At 46.3% G+C, this 11,802-nt stretch overlaps 3 protein-coding genes across 3 annotated transcripts; 1 reads left to right on the top strand and 2 right to left on the bottom strand.

The window, feature by feature from the left end:
* Positions 1-1,347: 1,347 nt before the first annotated feature.
* Positions 1,348-2,260, bottom strand: F4812DRAFT_380857 (uncharacterized protein). Its single transcript, XM_047932025.1, has one exon. The coding sequence runs from the start codon at positions 1,950-1,952 to the stop codon at positions 1,482-1,484; it is 471 nt and encodes a 156-aa protein (XP_047790188.1). The 5' UTR covers positions 1,953-2,260; the 3' UTR covers positions 1,348-1,481.
* A 1,740-nt stretch (positions 2,261-4,000) lies between these two features.
* F4812DRAFT_427953 (uncharacterized protein) lies at positions 4,001-5,443 on the bottom strand. The gene is made up of 2 exons (XM_047934144.1): positions 5,304-5,443; positions 4,001-5,218 (listed from the first exon to the last, which is right to left on the bottom strand). Exon 2 carries the CDS (start codon positions 4,883-4,885, stop codon positions 4,520-4,522), a length of 366 nt encoding a protein of 121 aa, XP_047790187.1. The 5' UTR covers positions 4,886-5,218; positions 5,304-5,443; the 3' UTR covers positions 4,001-4,519.
* A 3,013-nt stretch (positions 5,444-8,456) lies between these two features.
* Positions 8,457-10,312, top strand: F4812DRAFT_380788 (uncharacterized protein). The gene has a single exon (XM_047932024.1). The coding sequence runs from the start codon at positions 8,709-8,711 to the stop codon at positions 9,972-9,974; it is 1,266 nt and encodes a 421-aa protein (XP_047790186.1). The 5' UTR covers positions 8,457-8,708; the 3' UTR covers positions 9,975-10,312.
* Positions 10,313-11,802: the final 1,490 nt, after the last annotated feature.

The raw sequence follows: 11,802 nt of genomic DNA, 5'->3' as shown, positions 1-11,802 counted from the left end.
TGTCTGTTTCATCTTGTAGCTACCTGGCTAAGCTAAACACGTTCTGGCCGCTCACTTCGTTGGCTGCTTTCGAGGTTCATCACGGTAGGTAGCATAAGAGACGACGTTATGAGCTATGTAGGTGGTAGGTAGGTACCTAAACCTATGTTGTAACCAAGTCGTTCACGGTCTCGACGTTTTTTGACAGGTCCTGCTCTTCGTCCTCTAACCCTTACCCACGTCCAGCCAACACGTCCAATCAATCGCGCCTCAAGTGAGGTACCTATGGTATAAGGTATTCCTCCGTCTGGTTACCTCCTAGCTATTTGCACCACGGTATAGTTCGAGACGCAATGCTTGTGAGACTTGATGGAAATCGCGCGTTTCAATTAGCCTGATATATATCTTGAAGCTTTCTCCCTCTCTCTCTTTAGAGATAATGATAATATTATTCGACGGTCCCAATATCAACCACTTACCTGGTAGGTACTCAGCATAACCCACCTCTTCACGATTCCTTATTTCTAAGCAGGGGAATACAACAGACATGAACACATCCACATCCCCCCTTGGCCCCCCACACTCCAATCGCGCAACCAGTCAACCCTCATTTCCGGACTCCTCCCCGAACCCCCCTTAGTTACCTTCCATCCAGGTATCCGTCCTGCTCTGCACGACATACCGGATCGTGTCAACCACATATATACCTAACACACACGGTCACGGCAGTTTTTCTGCACACCGAGCTCTCGGCATCGAGGTGGTAGTGGTAGGCGTGGTGGGACTGGCGCGGGTCATGTTTTCCCAAAATTCTAGAAGCCCCTAGGGTGGGATGGGATGAGGTGAGATGGTATGGTATGGTACGGTACGGTATGGTATGGGATCGGTTGGGTCGCCCATCGATCATCATCATCATCATTCATCGATCTATCTCCGGTTCCCGGATTTTTCCTCGGGCCCCCTTTTTTTTATGAATGCAACGTTGTGGCGTCGTTCCCATGTTCCCAGAGGCCCCTTGGTATAGTATAACGTAGCGTAGCGTACTGTACCTACCTACCTAGGTATGTTGGGCAGGTAAGTAGGTGGCCATCGTTGCGCTCACACGACGCAGGGAGCACGGCATATCGGACGGCCGCAGGGGAGACCAGCCAAAACGAAAGGACAGGACAGTACAAGACAGGATAGGGCCATGCTCCAATGCCGTGGGATGCACGACGTCGAAGCACCCATCCCATCAATTTCCCCTCGGGTGCCCGTGACGCAGGGCAGGGTAGTAGACAGTATATCTACCCAAGGTAGGTAGGTAGATTATAAGATGTGCAACCAGAAATATACTGCATTGTCGAACGATGGAAGGAAGATAAAAAGAGATAGGGGATTGAAAAAAAAGAAGGGGGAAGAATGCCAGGATTTGCAGCTAGATATGACTTGCAGCTGTTCTGTTCGCTTAGGTATGATGTAGGTATGCCACATCTGCGAAGGAAGACGTGCAGTAATAATTATTACAGACCGGTGTCTTTACGCACCGCCATCGTCGCCGTTGACTGGAAGACGGGTAGAACTGACAATTCGATCGACTCGCCCACATACGTCAAAGCAGCTGCAGCTTCAGAGCAATGGGCCGAATAAGGGGGAGGAGGGGGGGTTCCCTTATGACGCGCGATAGATGAAAATGCCGCGTTTCGCGCTTCGCGTCCATTGCCAACCGCCTGCCCAGCACGCATCGCATCGCATTGCTCTGGATATAATAAGGAAGTCCAGCTTTCCAGTGACACAGCAGGCCTTGCCTCCGCATCATTCGCCTCTTTCCTGCTAACTAGCAAACTTTCTCCCCTCTTCCACCTTGGAGACGAGGCGATCCGACGTAGCTCAGGACCACACGCCCCCCCAAGAAAAAAAAATTGCTGGGGTGGCACGACATGCGTGGAGGAGAAACACCACGTTTCGATGCTGCTCGCCCGCATGCATGGCATAACATAACTGCTCAACTACCTTAGCTGGGCAGAAGTGATGGAATAAACTAGTACCTACGTAGGTATTGAAGTAAATAAACTTCATTTTTTTTTTCATAAACTATACCTAGTCTCCTCTCTCAGCTCGGTGCTTGAGACGTGGAGCAGCCACTCGTAGGTTTTTGCTAGACCGTGAAGGCGATGAAGGAGATTCAAGTGCCACGACAGCAAATAGGCTCTCAAGCTAACGATACTAAAATACCGCCGAGCGACAGCAAGGTGAAGTAGTCGAGGTAGTCGAATGTAGTATTTTTTTTTTTCTTTGTTGAGGCGCTATGGGGGCGTGTATTCATCATCATGTCGGGTTAGAATGTTTTAGAGTCGGCTTGAATTGGATATGCCGGCTTTTCCTTTTTCAGGGCCTTGGCATTCGAAGCCTCTATCGGGGAATTTCGTCTTTCATTGGATGCTTCGTTTCCCTTTCAATGAAGCCTGTGAAACCGGAGCCCTTCTGCCGTGTCTTTCCTTCATTTAAAACCTGACGTCAAGAACCTCCAAACGGGGAAGACAAGCTCGTTAGTTGCATTCTTCAATTACCTATTTAGTATCACCTCAAGCTTGCCTGATCGTCACATTGTCATAGTGACTGAGAGATATCACTACCGGTACCCAGGATAGGAAAGATGGCAAAAAGCATATATGGTAATGTTGAGCTGAGCCTCTTATGCGCCCGTCCTGGTCGCTCTAACGAGCTCATGCATGCATCGATATCGAGACGGCAAATTCCCCTTCTGCTATGTAGATGCCTGCGGTCTCTCATCCACTCCCTGGTGCAGATCGGCTTTGCCATTTGATGATCTGAGAAGGGATGAAGCAGGGCTAGTAATTACTCTAGGCTGAGCACTGTCTGCAAGGTTTATGAGAGAGAGAGGGGGGGGGAGAAGGCAAAGCAAAGAAGAAGCTCCGGGTGGAAAGCATATCGGGTCCTGATCTCACAGGCTGACATGCAACGGCACAACCGGCATATGGGATACAATTGGTTCTTGCGGGGCATCGAGCCGTCGTGCTTCTCTGTGATGCTACCGAAAATTAATTACACGTCTTACCTGAGCCGACACGGGGTACCACGAAATCTCGTACTTTCAAGGCGAGTAAACACACTGGTTCGTCTCGCAGATTCATCCGAGGTTGGGATGCTGCGCAACCAGAAGTACCTACAAGCTCTATTGAGAGAGGGGCCTTTCTGAAGTTAACTCTTCTTCACATTCCAAATACGGCTTAGTATTTCCCGGTGATGCGTTGTGTGTGTTGTGGATGGAAATTCATCATCCTATGAGAGTGCATTAGCCTGGAAATAAGCTTGGAGGTCCCAGAGGCACGGGATAGCTTAGTTTAGTTAGTCAGGGCACGGCAAGGTTTAACAGAATTGTTCTTTTGACTCGAATATCACCGGAGCGTCGAGCTTCCGGCATCTTCTTCCGTTCGTACCATCCGCACGTGCGGTGCCATACCCGGTCACCTAGCCGAGCCGGGGTCGAAATCCGTCATGTCACAGAAGAAACTCGGCTTTGATAAGGATGAGCTCTGCCGATGATGGTTGGTTAAGACTATACTGAATTAACAGTACCTTTCCTCCTATCCAGGCTCGTAATACATTTGACCTCCACTAAGGAAGCAGAGCCGTGCATAGGTATAGGTGGGTTAAAAGGTGCAGCGGTTCAATTGTACGCTTCATACGGCTTTTCGCCTTCCAGTTCGTCGGTCGTAACCGAAATGGGAACCCAACAGAAGTAGAAGCTTGCTCCATAGATTAACCTTAAGATCTGAAAATCCAGGTTCAGGGGTAGACCCTTGACCTAGGTTACTTAACAAGTAATCTCGAGAGAACCGATTTAGTGTTAGTCTCGGACTGTTAAGGCATTATAGCTAACAGTCAAGTAAATCTTGATGATTTGACCATTCAATTATTGGTGATGCAATGCGTCTACATAGTAGATCACGACTTTAAATAGCACGCTGTAGCAGTTATGCTGTCCAAGCATGCACTGCAGCATTACTTATCCGAACACATCGAAGATATACAGACTATATATCGAGGCTGGTATCATTGGGGCTGGTACAGTACGCTGAACCCATCTAATATTAAATAGATAGAGGTAGGTAGGTAATGTTTGAGCCCTATATCATTACGAGTGGATGTCGATCCTAGTTAAGATGGCGATCAGTGCAACCTCATAAACTTCTTTACCACTATAAGCTTATGTTATTTTTACTGATATTCCAAGTGGCCACCCGTAAGGTTGGGTTGGGATAGCCAATCGAATCTTGCGTTAGGTAAAGTCTCTTTGCGAGGGGTTTTGTTTGAGCGCAATTAGACAAACGACGGTTATAATGCACAAAGGCAAACTAACGCTAGGAATTGGGTAGATAGCGTAGTAGAGACGCGCGTAGAGTCAGTACCTATCCGAATTTACCCAAGGTACCTAGGTTAGCTACCTGTTAGTAGATGATTTCTCTTCAAATCTATAGAGCTTGGAAATATGGCAGTATAATATTGCAGCTAAGATGGGTTGGAAACTCCATGTTCATTAAGACAAGGATATCCCACGTCGCGCTAAAGTCGTCGAGGTGGAGTGCGTTGCCAGTCCGGTTCGAGTTCCTGTGTCTACTCGATCTGGTCGTACCACAAATTGGCAACTTCTAAGCTTGGATTCCTCTAAAACCTTGATTTTGCCACGTGCCATGTGTCTACATGAATTAAATCCCACTGTTGAATCACCAGTACCGGCTCGAATCAGACACAGGCATTGTATTTGCTGCATAGGAAGATAGTTCGCTTTGACCGTGGTTCCTTGATCCGAACACGACTTTCGTAGGCGAAAACAGCATTCATTCTGCAGAGAGAAGCAGGTAAGAAGAAGTGAGGCGCTTGACGTAACGTGACAGACCCCCATTGCTAAACTGCCCAGTGAAAGCCTTTTGGTGGTCTTCCGCAGCAATATTGATATGGATGACAGGACAACTATATCGACAAAATCGGTAGGGTAAATTAACGCAGCGAGTAGTTAGCTGAAAAAGTTGCTTAATCCTCGCCCCTGGCCAATCATTTCCAACGAGAGTTATGTATTGAGTTAATGGTACTGAGAATAAGGTGGCTTCGGGAACCGCCGTTACTCAAGCTCAAGCTATGGCACCAGAGACGGCGAGAAAAAGCGAAATTACTGGATAGGAGGTAGCTGAATGACAAGCCACGAGTAGCTTAACTGCAACAGTTTCCCAGGATGTACCTGTCCCAGTCTTAGCAGGTATTAGGGTACCAGAACCAGACATTGGGAAGTCCCAATAGATTCCAATAATTTGATAGCGGCTCACTCTGGCTATCATGTCTAGCTTGACAAGTTTAGGCCCTGGAGGCGTAGTCTAGGCCGATTCAGATCGATGGACCAAGCCAATTGACCGGACGCGAATTCATTAAGTTATGAACCCGATAAAAAAAAGGAAGCATTTTTATGGCTGCCAAGTAGCGACGGATTCATAAACCTGCACTGGTTGTCCCAGGCATAAAACCCAATAAGATGGAGGTTAGGGAATCGGGTAGGCAACCCACGGGTTTCAAAGCACGGACAAATGCTACCCAGTTTCTCTCTTCAAAGTAGAACTACCTGATTGACCAGACCCCAGAGAGGATGACGGAAGCACCCTACCTGCGTTGGAAACAACAGCTTCGTCCTAGGCAATTCGCTACAGATAATTGCGAACTTGACCAGGTCGTCTGGTGTTTGACGGAGGTCCGAGGAGTTCAATGGAACGATGAAACCCCCGTATAGCAGACGGAATTACATCGGATGGGATCACTTGAATGGCGATGAAACTCTTATCAGCGGGGTGAAGGTAGAACTTGTAAAGGCATGTAGAAATTTTGTGAATCGTTGTAGAATAATCGCGGGATAGATAACGAGGCCAATCATAGGCTTAGAAACACCACGGTCGCTTAGTACGGCACACACAGCTTGATAGTTGATCTTTAGTTGCGATGGTAAATCCGGAGAATGAACAACACCGATTCTCCGGTGGCTGCTGATGTTTACTAAGACGACGAGTAAGTCCTATAAGCTTTTTGCCATCAGGTCGCCATCAGGTCGCCATCAGGACTGATGTTAGGAATGAAATGAGGACTAGGGCCCGATAACTCCTGAACGTGTTACTCAGCGGCACTGAAGGATCGGTAGGGCTGAGGCTGAATAACGAGTTGCCACGCAACTTGAAACGAATACACGATCCATCGAGGTGAAGAAGGGGAAATGTATGGTTTACCGGAAGACGCGGACGATTAGGAAGGAATTATACCGCGGAGATGATGAAGAATACCTAACACAAGCAGATATAATTAGCGATACTTAGATGATATTGTGACAATAATACAGCGAGATGTAGTGTAGTGAGGCGAGGCTTTGCCAAGAAATAAAGAAAGTTGATAAAGGAAAAAAGAGATTGGATCCTCAATGTTTCTCCAATGATTTTCCAGCTCGAGGGTTTAGGTTCAGACGGTTTAGAGCACAGGGCAACCGTAGAATGTGCCTACTGCCTAACCCACCTAAGCTAACTCCACTAAATTAAGGTACCTAAGGTAAGTGGAAGCACCTAATATTAGGTCATTATTAATGTATATTGTGAATGTTGTATAACAGGTATAAAGAGGTAAGCTTTCAATGTTGTCTAGTACATTTGAATTTCGACTATGCCTTCCAAATCAGAAAACATGCAATTACTCCCTGTTATCTTTTCAGATGAAGCTTGCCTCTTTAGATTCCGGTTTGCCCCTCCTACAGGTAGGTAGGTACCTAGGTACCTAAGGTAATTAGGTGAGGTAGGAGAAGGTACCTATAGGAGGTACCCAAGGTATGTGCCTTCCTCTTGTGAATTTTATGTAATCACACGTAAAGTTCTTCGAGATGAAATCTGATGAACTAAAATCAAAGTAAAGTGAACTAACCGTACCTAAACATCAACGCAAGTCAAAGTCAATTCGTCGCGTCTGGTAATACTATACATCTAGTCAACCCTAATCTGGAGCTATTAAATCGAATTGGCTCTGACTTATTAGTTCTGACTTTCAAATCGGAACTTTATATCCTCCGAGTTTGAATTGCCAGTTATCGGATTCCTAACTCTTTTTCATCTGTTGTGAGACCGTTTCTATCTCGGGCCCGAGCCTCATCTTCACTTATTTACTGCAAGATAGCTCAGGGACCCGTCTACTACTAAACGTTAAGTTCTGTGCATTGCGCCAAATCAGCCCAATGTACACCGATATACACCTGCATAAGTCTGCCCCCCCTCCTCTTCAACTTGGGCTCTATCCCGTTCCGGGTCGGACAGCTCTATTATAGCCTCACTTGGCTATCCAGCCAGCCAAGCATTTATTGTCGAAACCCTGTCCATGGCACCCATCTTCGGGTGTCGTATCAATTGTTTGCAGGCGGCTAACATGCCTCAAAGCGCTGCGGCTTTCTCATTGCAGTGCTGTTCATGTCGTCGCTGTGAGCAATCCTTTTCATGATTGCCCTGTTGTGGTGCTAGCACAGCACCGTACGTCAAACTAGGTACATACTGAGACATGCAACTGGTCTGCTTTTCGCTGGATTCGCTGGATTTGTTGGATCCGCTGGCTGAATAGCTATATATCTCCTTCCACTCTTATCATATATCTACCCAGGTATCAAGGTACAATCGTGGGGTTGGCGCCCGTTACACAATGCGACTCGATGGCGAACCGAGTTCAGCCATTATATCGGGACCAATCAATGATAACCTTTCCCCAAGCTATTGGCAATTGTTCATTTTCTTCATACTCAAATATGCCCTGATGGCTCTTCAGCAACAACCTTGGTAGTCAGTCGGCTGTATGATCCGACCATCTCTGAGGGAGGGTACGTCCGTCTCCATAGAAAGATACCAGAGAATCGATGTAAGTTTCGTTATGCTTTATGGATTCCCTCTCGATATCTCTAGGAATGGGTCAGAACATATACAACTCTACTCTACTCTACTCTATTCTATTCTACCTACCAGCTGACAGTCCCCCCACCTGACTTTACTATCCATACATCTCAGAGTTCTATGATCCTGCCCAGGTCGGTTATTTGTTAGTCCGTATCTTCATTCCCATCTGAGCGACCTTGTAAGTCAGGTTCCTTCCTCGAACCACAGCCATTCCCATGGCCACAAGCGCCGCCTGTCTCTATTGGGCCTCTGACACCAACCGGCTCTGACAGCCTACGTATCCCCTGTGGGTCTATCTCTTACTACCTTTCTCTAACGCCAAATCAGGTTTTAGTCAGTCCCCTGAGCCTTTTTAGTTGGGACCCTGTACGCTCTAAGCAGACTCCCTCTCCTCTGTCTTATGTCTCCGCACATATTTTATATATCTTTCATAGACGCCCTTCTGAACCACTCAGCCTGGTTTCTGTTATTTTTACCTTTCCGCTTGTTTGGTACCGATCTTAATATTCGTCATATCTTCCCATTTGCGTCGAACCGGTCCAGTACACCCCCCCAACTTCACTTCTAGCTCGATCTCCAACTCGTAACATTGTAAGCTCTGTACCACCACATAGGAGAGCTATCATACATACTTCCAACTTATAATACTACCTTCATTGCACCTATCCTCGTCTTGTTTCCAAATTCCGTCCCACTCTCGTTCCACCCTAGAACCAAAATCTAGACCAGGAGAACTATTCGCCTGTTTCGACATCGATCAAGATCAGCATTGCGATGGCCTCCACTAAGGCCCGCCAACCTCGGCTCCGAGCTTCATGCGATGGATGTTTTTTGGCAAAGGTCAAGTGCTCTAAGGCTCGGCCCATATGTTCCCGTTGCTTAGCCTGTGGCATCGAGTGTCGGTATTCACCTTCGAGCCGGGCGGGCAAACCCAAGTCTGAGCATAGCGGAGGAGCCCACGCGAATGCATCTCAAGATATGCAGCAAATGCATCACGGTCTAATAGAAGACAAGAACATCACATACTCAACACCTCATCAAACCCCATCTGAACACATTTTCAGTTTCGAACCGGGATGGACTACACCGCCTACTAGTGTTGATGGTAATATCAGTCGAAACCCTTCGATATCCACAGGTCTTTCCTTACTTGGAGTCGAGGACAGAACGATGGGGGAGCAAGACCCGATGTCAGCACCACCTGAAATCTATTCATCTACTATGCCTTGGACACCGCCTACGGATCTTTCTTGCGCGACTTTCAGCGACATTCCCGTCACCACTGGCTCTATTCCCGGTACTCAGATACGATCTCAGTCGTTCGAGTTATCTATGACAACGCCGATAGCGTGGACCGATCCAGTAACACAAGATATGCTCTCGTACGGCCAGGTGCAGACTCCCACGAGCATGACTTCCAATTATTTTCCAAGTCCAACAACACCGCCTACAATGAGACCAGATGGACCACCTCACAGATCATCATCGTCCACTATAAATGGAGGTTCCTGCAACTGCTTTACAGCCTGCCTACAATCACTTCAAGCATTGCATAACGCCTCTGCTCCAGCAGTGCCGCCCTTTGACTTCATTTTGTCTCTTAATCGAAGAGCCGTGGAAGGATGCGCAGTCATGCTCTCTTGCAGTAAATGCATGAGTCGATCCGGTACTCATACCGCTACCATGTTGCTAGCGACTGTGATCGGGAAAATCACATCGTTCTATAAGACTGCTTCCAACTCGTTTTTCGATACTGGAAGCATGAGCATGGTCCCAAATAACCAGGGAAATAATCTAGGACTCAGCCTTGGGGTATATCAGCTTAATGGCGAGGATGGGAAATGGTTGGAACTGGAGATCTTGGCCAGGGAACTCCGTAAATTAGAGGAGGTCTACGCGAGATTTCGAGAAGTGGTCTGCAGTGATTACTCCGACATTCCCGAGGTTACTAAAGCTATGATCGGCTATCTCGGGCAAAATCTTGGCTCTACACTCGAAGTCATCAGTCACAGAAAAGGCGACATGACCTTCATTACCTAGACCTACGAGTCGTCTTTCAGCTTAAAATACGTTACAGCACCATTACCACTAGCGCCAGAGCGGCATCAGAGCGCATGTTATTAAACGATGTTACGATGTGACGCAAGACAGCCACGCAGTGAGATAAACGTTTCAAGATCAGTTAATTATAATGAAATTATCGGTTTCCTTGTCATATATATTACATCCTTACTTTACAGTCAACCGTACGATCAAAATCAGTGTATGAAATTGGGCGTTGGCGCTTTGAGGCGGATGGTGTCCGGGTCAGAATCACCTTTTCTTTTCTCATCAGGAGTATGGTACACAGGATGAAAGTTTACTAGGAAAATTCATATTATTGCCTCAAAATATTATATAGTATTTTAGACGGCGTTATGGTGGGACGGGCACGATGATTATGGTGGGTGGATTTACTATCAGGGTGAATATCTAACTACCCGTTTTTAGTCTTTTCAAAGATGCACTATGTATCATAATCACGATGCACGACAACGATAAACTATTGTATTCAAGACCTTCTTTCAGCTAGAAAAAAAAAACAACCAAAAAAACTAGGACTTTGAAGAATTGCGCTTAGCTATTTCCACACCGCCAGTCTCAAAATCCAACTAGTCAGTACTCAAGAAAATCGCTTTGTTGGCCTAGACAAGCAAAACCTGCCTCATTTCTGGTCATGATTCCTTACTGGTTGTTTGAAATATCAAGGATCAGCAGCAAGACATGCAGAAAGCAACGAAATGTAGAGCTTTCAGTACTTAGTTCCCCACATCAAGTAAAGGGAAATTGTTTGCTCGAGTCTCGTGAGCTTGGCTTGCCACCGATTGTTACCCTATTTGATGTTACTTAGGTAGTATCAAGTCATCTTCTTTGCTCTTACGGCTAGGTATCACTTTTGGTAGAGGAGTTCTTATGGGAGTGTGACAAGAAGGATCTTACCGCGACGGATCTAAGAGCGGGATGTAGATCACGTACTATGATGTCTTAAACTTCAGCAAAGCTTGTCACTACTAAGAGAACCGCACTAAACAAAGCTTACTAGCAATTTTAAAGGGTGCAGTTAATTACGGCCACCTTATTATTACTCACATATAACCTTATAATAATTAGCGACTTCTGTTTGAAATTCAAAAAGCACTTTTATAGGTGAACCTAGGACGGGCACACTCACGAAGCTCTAAGAAGTACTTACCCACCTGAGGTATCTTAGTCTCGTAACAAGCCGTACCCTATCTGAGAAATACTGTAGAATAAATTAAATGACGTGATACAACCTTCCGATATGTGGGGGTATTATTGAGCAGTGATCCGCGAAGCAGCGATCGAAAACCCCAAAATTCGGACTGCCAGGGTAGAATTGCATTTTTCTGCCATTGGCTCGCGTCATTGTGCTTGGTTATCCTGGAGCTGAACGACTGATCAGCGTGTTGTATTGTACAATATCTAACAACCTTTACAGTGGAAATTTAACTACCTAACCTAACCTAGATGTAATATCGTGCAGGTATATGAACCCTCCATCTTCCTTTTTATGAACTACCTCCTTTTAGGTGCCGAGGTATTACAGGTATGCTTATTCCTAGAATAGGAGGGACCCAACTTCTTAGAATAACTATGTCCATGATTTGATATTATGCAAAAGTGCGGAGCATATGCGATGCCTACCGTAGGCATCTCCTGATATAGGCCGTTAAGTCACCGCTTGGCATACCATCTCAGCTTTCGAAGATCTCTACCCTGTTACCTATAACCTAACGCAGCCTCACGGGCGCCGTTTATTCATTCTCTTCCACATTGACGTGCCAATATCAAGAAGGACCACTTTGCC

The sequence above is a fragment of the Daldinia caldariorum genome, assembly GCF_022478825.1.
Source record: "Daldinia caldariorum strain CBS 122874 unplaced genomic scaffold F4812scaffold_8, whole genome shotgun sequence".
Lineage (NCBI taxonomy): Eukaryota > Fungi > Ascomycota > Sordariomycetes > Xylariales > Hypoxylaceae > Daldinia > Daldinia caldariorum.
The sequence above is the reverse complement of the archived record's forward strand: the minus strand, read 5'-3'. Positions and strand labels throughout refer to the sequence as shown.

What these genes read in the sequence shown, in the direction of transcription:
- F4812DRAFT_380857 (XM_047932025.1), bottom strand. Translation starts at nt 1,952, where the DNA reads ATGCCATGCATGCGGGCGAGCAGCATCGAAACGTGGTGTTTCTCCTCC.
- F4812DRAFT_427953 (XM_047934144.1), bottom strand. Translation starts at nt 4,885, where the DNA reads ATGGGGGTCTGTCACGTTACGTCAAGCGCCTCACTTCTTCTTACCTGC.
- F4812DRAFT_380788 (XM_047932024.1), top strand. Translation starts at nt 8,709, where the DNA reads ATGGCCTCCACTAAGGCCCGCCAACCTCGGCTCCGAGCTTCATGCGAT.